This window comes from Macaca thibetana, chromosome 10, assembly GCF_024542745.1.
Source record: "Macaca thibetana thibetana isolate TM-01 chromosome 10, ASM2454274v1, whole genome shotgun sequence".
NCBI lineage: Eukaryota > Metazoa > Chordata > Mammalia > Primates > Cercopithecidae > Macaca > Macaca thibetana.
The window spans coordinates 26,089,331-26,097,127 of NC_065587.1; the positions used below are offsets into that span (position 1 = coordinate 26,089,331).

The following is a 7,797-nucleotide window of genomic DNA, read 5'->3' on the forward strand; positions in this document are numbered from 1 at the left end:
ATGAATACGGGATGCCTTTCAACTGCTTTGCACCTTCTTTACTTTCTAGAATCTTTATGTTGACACCTCATAAGGTAGATTTAACATGACTAATAAAAATTTGTGATTTTTAAATATTTTTTGGGCGGAGTCTTGCTCTGTCATTAGACAGGGTGCAGTAACGTGATCTCTACTCACCACAACCTCCGCCTTGTAGGTTCATCTGATTCTCCTGCCTTAGCCTTCCTAGTAGCTGGGACTACAGGCATGTGCCATCAACCCCAGCTAATTTTTTTATTTTTAGTAGAGACATGGATTTACCATGTTGGCTGGAATGATCTCAATCTCTTGACCCCGTGATCTGCCTACTTCGGCCTCCCAAAGTGCTGGAATGACAGGCATGAGCCACCGCACCGGGCCAAATTTGTGATTTTTTATACCACTATTTTGTATATATATATTTTATATATATATATATATATATTTTGTAAGCTAGTTATCCAAAAAAATCACCCCTGTATGCATGGACATTTTTTCCTCAATTCATCCATTTCTATTGGTATACATTTCCTCATTTCAGTAAACAATGTATATTTGAACCTGGAAACTTATCCTCATGGCAGAAAGTATTGAGAGTCATGACTCTCAGCTTCACTGGTGTAGGTAGAGCAGGCTGTGTGAGGTTGGCCTGCTTGAATGAAGCCTGATCTTTAGGGACTCTCCTCAGGGAGAGTGACACAGAGCTGCTGAAGCCCTGGATCACAGGGGCCCAATAGGTTTTGTGCACACACCCTGGTTCCAGAATAAGACTTACAAAGAGGAAATCATGACTAGTTTTAATTGTAGCATATTAATATTTAATTTTTAAAATTATTTCATGAAAAAGAGTGTGTGCTTAATAGAATAATTTGGGTGAAATTGAGTCCATTTCATTAATACAATAGGCTTTTAATCAAGTAACAATTTTTTTAAACAGATGCTAAATGTAGTACCAGCGTAACTGGATCCTAGTGTACTGACAGGGTCTTGAATATGTTAAGAAAATGCTGTTTGTTTTGAAGAGTTTCAAAACATTTGAGAGAGAGGAAGGCACTCTTCCATTGACCCTTAGTGTGCATTTTGGTTTCATTTTGGGTTGACTCTTCTCTGTTGCTGCCTGATGCCTCTAGTGCAAGGCGAAGATCTCCATGTCTCATGTCTTTCCTGCTCCCCTTCTCTGCCCTGTTCCACTCAGGGGAATAGCCCAGCATCAACTCAGTCCATGCTTGTTAATGAACCACCTCCATACACCACATCCGGCAAAGCTCCCTGAGTGACTCACAGTCACCAACCACCAAGAACTGATCTTTCCTCTGTGTCCTTCCAGCTTGGCCTGAGGACCGCCTGTTTTTAAGATGCTCACCACGATACAAAGATGAAGATGATGATGATGACGCTGATTGTGATGATGACTGTGATGATGATGATGATGTCCATGTAAGATCCCCTTTTTTGGTCTTCTACAGCAATGTTGCTTTCCTGATTCCTTCACTTCTCAGTTAATTTTGATACGAAAATCTGGCAATGCACATTATGTACAATGTACCCTATTCTCTTTGTGGAGCTGGAATTCAGTAGGAGTGTCTTCCCACCTTATATGTGGTACACTAGAGTGCTTTTAAATGACAGCATCCACTATCAACTGGAATGCTGAGGCATTTTCCACACCAGTTTTCCTCCTTGGATTAAGCATTGTGCATTTGTATATAAAATTAAAGGTAAATTCTGTGGTTTTTCTATAGCCATCCTCTGTGCTAGTCTTTGGGGACTTTGACCTATGGCTCAATCACTGTACCACCTTCTGGTTTTTTATCGTTGTCCAGAGAATAACAGATCTGTGTGACGTGCACAGCAGAATCTGATTCTCATAATGTTTTCTTTTATACAATTGCAGATAACAGCTTGGAAAGAAAACGGTATGTACCATGAAGTAACTCACTTCCTGAGGGAAAAACTTGCTAGCTTCAGTGTATAGAAACCTGATTCTGGGTTCCTGCTGGGAAACAGGATTGGGGTTCTCGTGAAAGTGATTCTGCCAGTATAGAACTCTGGCCCAAGAAGCTGTAGGAAGGTTTGCCAACCCAGAAGAAAGATGAGGGGATCATGTAAGAAGCAGTGGGGGGTGGGAGAATAGCCCATCATTCAGCTTCAGCTAAAGTAGGAGGAGCGGGCGAGTCACTCTCTCTAATGACTTATCCTGGTGTTTTTCTTTCTAAAGACTTGACGCTGGAGAGTATAAGTGACGAGGAGACTTATCCAGGTAGGGAACTACATGCCAGGAAAAACCCAATGGGAAAAGGTTCCCAGGAGCCTCAAGTTATCCCTGCTGATTGTGAGGAGGGGCTGAAGGAGGGGGTATGAAATCAGAAGGAAAATGGAAATATGTGTGAGGTCTGGCTTGTTGTTCTCAGAGTTTCTTGGCATCATGGTAAGAACTGTCTCTATGGGCTATGGGGGTGCCGCGTTCATGAGAGATTCTCTTTGCAGTCCACCTGCTCTTTTCTGCCTGTGTAACATCAGATCCTTTGGTTTGGATTAGTCAGCACTCCTAGGGATTGTGCACAAGGGGTGTAGGCTTAAGCACTTGGTGTCATCTGTGATGAAGGGAATCTGGGGGACACAGCTCTCTCAAAGGCATTTCCTGGAACCTAGAGAAACAGTTCTGCTGTGTGCCAAGGGGAAATCGAGAATCACCCTGTGAACTTTCAGGACTTGTTAGTGCACATTCATGTTTCTGTCCTCGCTGTGAGCTCCTGGTTTAAAGGGATCTCCCGGGGTGGATGGCGGAGTGAATATTCACTCTGGGCTCACTGGTAAAACTCCAGTCTCCTTTGAAGGGAGGAGGAATGTTTGACCTTGAGCACATTTCCAGCCTCCATTTCCCAACCTAATCACAGATTTTGAGATGAGGTTTCTTTCTCCCCAGTTCTCTAATTTTTGGGGAAGCCAAGAGTTCCTTCCCACAAAAGTTAGTATCACACTATTTCCTGTCTTCAAAATTTTGGCTTTGGTTTTGGCTTTTAAGGTGATATTCATCACTTAAGTTCTAGACTTTTTTTTTTGAGCCGGAGTCTTGCTCTGTCGGCCAGGCTGGAGTGCAGTGGCGCGATCTCAGCTCACTGCAAACTCTGCCTCCCAGGATCACACCATTCTCCTGCCTCAGCCTCCCGAGCAGTTGGGACTACAGGCATCCACCAACATGCCTGGTTAATTTTTTGTATTTTTGGTAGAGACAGCGTTTCACCATGTTGGCCAGGCTGGTCATGAACTCCTGACCTCAGGCAATCTGCCCGCCTCAGCCTCCTAAAGTGCTTAGATTATAGGCATGAACCACTGTGCCTGGCCAGGGTTATTTTTAATATAATTGTGGCTGTCTCAAGTAATGGTGCTTTGAGTATTTTTGTTAGTGGTTTTGGAATAACACAAGCACTCACGTCTGCCGAGAAGACTATTAGAAGGGGGCATATCTTTCATTGTCATAGATAATGCGAAACTTTTTCCAAAATGATGACACCAATTCATGCTCCTCTAATAGCATACATGAGTAGCCATTTCTCCAAATCCTCGTCGACTCTGTTTTATCTCTTTCTAAAAACCATCACTTTGATTAGTCTTTCATTTGTATATTACTTAAAATCTTTACCAAAAAGAAATGTTGTTTGACTCTAATGATGCAGTGCAATAAGTTTGTTTACACCACCTCACCACTGACACGTAAGTAACGCACTGCGCCGACATTCCAACAGCTACGACTTTACTAGGCAAAGGGAAATTTTCAGCTTTGTTATAATCTTATGGGAGCACTGTCATACATGTAGTCTGTCATTGACCAAAATGTCATTCTGCCACATGACTGTAGTTAATAAGCAGGTGCTTAAGTTATAAGAATGAAAATAATAACATATAAATTAAGTATCAGATATTATATGGACACTTCTCTGTCTTGCCTCCTTGAAGTGTCACAATCACTTTGAGACAATTAGTTTTGTTATAGTCATTATACAGATGAGGAATGTGAGTCTCAGCGAAGTAAATTACTCAGGAGACACACCAAGAGCTGGATCTCTTTAACACCAAAGGCTAATCTAGAAACTTACACGCTACACCGCCTGTAGTGGCAAAGTAGACTTACCATAAAATGAAATTTGCTTCCACAGCTGGGCATGTGAACTTAGTGAGGCTGGTGTTCCCCATTGCCCCATGGCTCAGAAATTGGTCTTGCTGAAACTCGGATGGAGAAGCTCTTGGCTCAGGGAGTGAAAGGTTACTGACAGGTTGTATGAGTGCAATTGAAGGATTATGCTTCCATAGAGCATGTGGTTGTTCTCATGGAATGAGAACAGAGACAATCAAAGAGAATCACCCCGAGCAATACTCTTTCTCAAAAAAAAATTGCCCATCTAATAGGTTAAAAATTAGATACAGTCAACCACACTGGTCTAAAGTGTGCTTTTAGACAGTGATAGGAAAGAAGAAAAAAAATTAAAATAGTTGATGTGTTCTATATGGGAGTCTGAGATAAACTGCTGTTAAATAGAATTTTATATGAAATTCTTTAGGCAGTAAGTAAAAATGGAAGGGAAACCTAATGGCAGAGAGCAGCCAGGACCACAGTTGTCTGTGGATGCAGAGACTGTGGTAGAGCCTGGAATGCACCAAAGACCACGAGTCCCCGTGGGCAGTCAGTTCAGTGACAGCACCGCTCATTTTCTGATCGGCAGGCACCCCAGTAGCACATGGAGAGAACAGGAAGGCCTAAGATGAGTCCGGGTCATGGAAGGTCTCCAATGAGGGGATCTTGGAAGATGTGAAAAGCATTCTGGAGGGGGAGGTAGCCCTGCAGCATAGCGGTCTAGTTTCCCTCACTGGTCTGACTTGGTATGGCATAGAGGGGCTCACACAGCAGTCCCCAGTTCTCCCACTTCCCTAAAGGCTTAAACACACCATGATGTGTATCAGTTTCTAAAAGAGCACAATAGCACGTTACTGAACAACCGGAATTGCAGAGAAGTGGCCTCGTTTCCTGGAAGTGTTTCAGGGAGGGGGAGGTGGTGAGGCTGCACTGGGGAAATGCTCATGGCCAAAGAAAGATGAGGCCTGAGGACCGGCAGTTGGGCTCAGCCACATGGAGACCACGTTGTGCCCTTCAAGAGCAATCTGGTGGTGTGGTGCTGGGGAGGGGAGAGGGCCAGGGCCACAGACCTGTGCAGGGATTCCGAACCAGAGGGCTCCTCAAAACAGACACAGGAGATGGTCTGTAAGGACCTGTTCAATTCCAGTGAGGGCATGAGGGGCAGGCAGGGAGGAAAGCAGCCCCACATAGGAGGACGCACACGATGGGGAAGCAGGTCTCTGGAGAACTAGGTTTCAGACCAAGCAAGAAAGGAAAGAATGTTCCAGGAAGAGGATGAGGCCCTGGGGCCTCCAGAGGGCTTGGAAAAAAGGTTTCAGCAGACGGGATCAGAAAAGTAGTATTCAGGGCCTCGAGGGGCAGGTGAGCTGAGCTTCTTGCAGCCCCTGATGCAAACAGGTATGAAGGACATAGTGAGATTAGTCCTGAGTCTGAGGCAGAGAGTGGTGAGGTGGCTGAGTTTGGGAAAGGGAGGGAAGGGCCTGGCTGGGAGAAGGCGGCGTTCTGGGCCCTCTATAGTCCTGCCAGGGAAGATCAAAGCCCAGAGAGGCCCAGGGCTCCCTCCTGACACCTGCACAAACAGGCGTACCCCTGGTCAGGGGGTGCTGTGTAGACTGCTGTGGAGTGAGGGGGCAGCTTCTCCTGGACATAGGGCCCCAGGCACCTGCAGGATGCAGGACTCCAGGCCCCCTCAGATGCCTGCTGTGTCTCCTCTGAGGGGCTGTAAACTGGCTTCTTGGGTACCCACAATGTACAAGGCACTTGTCTTCAGTATGATACACCTGGCACTGCCAAAATCATACCCATTTATGATAGGCACAATTACTATCCCCACTTTAGAGCTAGGAAAACTGAGGCACTGAGCAGTTAATCAACTTGCCCCAGGCTCCATAGGTAAACAGTCAGTGTAGAGCTGGGGTCTCAACACAGGTGGCTCCCTCCACAGTGTGGGATTATAGCCACTGGCCGTCCCACTGCCCTTGTCCAGCCTTGGTTGTCTGGGGTGGCAGTTTGTGCCTTTGGGCTACAGTTGAACTACCAGTTGCCTCTTCCAGGCTGGCTCCCATACCTCTCCCAGCAGCAGCTTCTTAAATCCCAGAAGCTGATAATGGGTGTGGTAAATGGGCCTTGGAGAATGGAGGCAAGGATGTGGTGCTCAGGACTTCTAGGTCCCAACATAGTCTGTGTTCCTGGCCCTCCCCTTGTAACAGAGGCACCTCTGTCCCTGTCTAATGAGTTCCCGCATCTCTAATTTCTCCTCAGCCTGGACTGCAGAGGCGGGAGCCCAGGAGATGCTGGTGTGGAGGCTGCTTAGTGGGATGACGTCACAGTTCTCACTGAAAAGGGATTGTCTCTTCTTCATCCAGGGTGAAGCCATTCCAGGAGCTGACCAGGGTGCTGACCCAAAGGGCAGGCCAGCGCGTGCTACAGGAACATCTGAGGGAGGCTCAAGCTCTGCAGTCAGGCGTTTTCCCAGGCTTGGCGTAAAGAAGTGATGGAGACTTTCGTGTGATTCCTAGGCTCCCCTCCTGGACAGCACCAGGAATGTGCCTTCGAGGTGGCTGGGCTTCAGGCCAGCCTGGGGGCGTGCTTGGGTGACTGAAGAATGCAGCTATTTGCTGGGAAGATCTTATGGAGGAAACCAGAACCTCTCCCTGTCCCGAGCTCTCATCCCTGGGGGAGCCTGTTAGGATAGAGTTCATCCTCAGTCAAAAGAAACTGCATCTCGTTTCACCTTTTACCTTCCTTCCTGCCACCCAGGATGGGAGCAGGCAAACCTGGCTGAGGAGAGTGACACCCAGCCACACCCCATGGGTCAATCACTGGAGCTTCTGAAACCTGGGCGGTGCCTGGTACAGCTGGGTTCCTTCCTTCCCCCAGCTTTGTCCCTGGAGGTCTCAATCCTGCTCTCTACATTCTGAGGGGAACCCTTGGCCCCAGCAGCGAGCAAAACTCCAAGTGCACCTCCCATACATCCCCCGGCACTGGGTTCGGCCTGTACCATCCCGAACCTGGTGTTTCTGGGCCTGGCATTTTGCCTTTGGCAAGAGAGTGAGAAGAGACGTGACTGTGCTCCAGGAACGGAAAGTGCCATTCCGACTTGAAATAAAGAGACTGAGCGCATTGATTCAGGTGCAGAAGTGGCTGATCAGATCTGACCTGATGAGGGGCTCAGGGCTTCCACTCAATGACATCGATGGTGATCTGGGTCACCTGCTGTAAGGCCTCACCCTCGTAAGCCTTACTGTCAGAGTCCTTCTCCAGGACACGGAAGGTATGTGTGTGGGCCTGCAGGACCTTCCAACCCTCAGGGGCCTCTGGCAGCATGGTGAAGGCCTTGGTGGCCTTCAGGCACACCCTGCCCATGGGTGAGTGTAGCACCTTCAGGAGCAGGCTGATGGCTTGTGTGTCCAGGGATACATACTTCTCAGCAGGCCACCAACACAGGGCATTCCTAACAAGCTGAAGGGGTCTCTTCTCACCCCCTCGCACCCCAGCCCTCTTTTGACCCTTGTGCCTGCAGTCTCAGGGGAGGTGCCACCCCGTCCCCCTGCTGCAGAAATTCCCTGATTCATTCATGCAGCGAGACACTGAGGCAAGAGCTGGGTTTCTCACCTCAGCACTCTTTTGAGCCAGGTAATTCTCAA

At 47.5% G+C, this 7,797-nt stretch overlaps 1 protein-coding gene across 4 annotated transcripts in view; it reads left to right on the forward strand.

The window, feature by feature from the left end:
* Positions 1-7,025, forward strand: part of LOC126929510 (aspartate-rich protein 1-like) — a 34,504-nt gene extending 27,479 nt beyond the window's left edge. For 3 of the 4 annotated variants that reach the window (XM_050745945.1, XM_050745946.1, XM_050745948.1), the window contains 3 exons: positions 1,346-1,455; positions 1,913-1,934; positions 2,237-2,468. In XM_050745945.1, coding sequence (XP_050601902.1) covers positions 1,346-1,455; positions 1,913-1,934; positions 2,237-2,379 — 275 coding nt within the window. In that variant the 3' untranslated portion in view covers positions 2,380-2,468. Of the gene's footprint in view, positions 1-1,345; positions 1,456-1,912; positions 1,935-2,236; positions 2,469-6,516 lie in introns of those variants that run through there. The other variant, XM_050745947.1, reaches the window with a different exon arrangement.
* Positions 7,026-7,797: the final 772 nt, after the last annotated feature.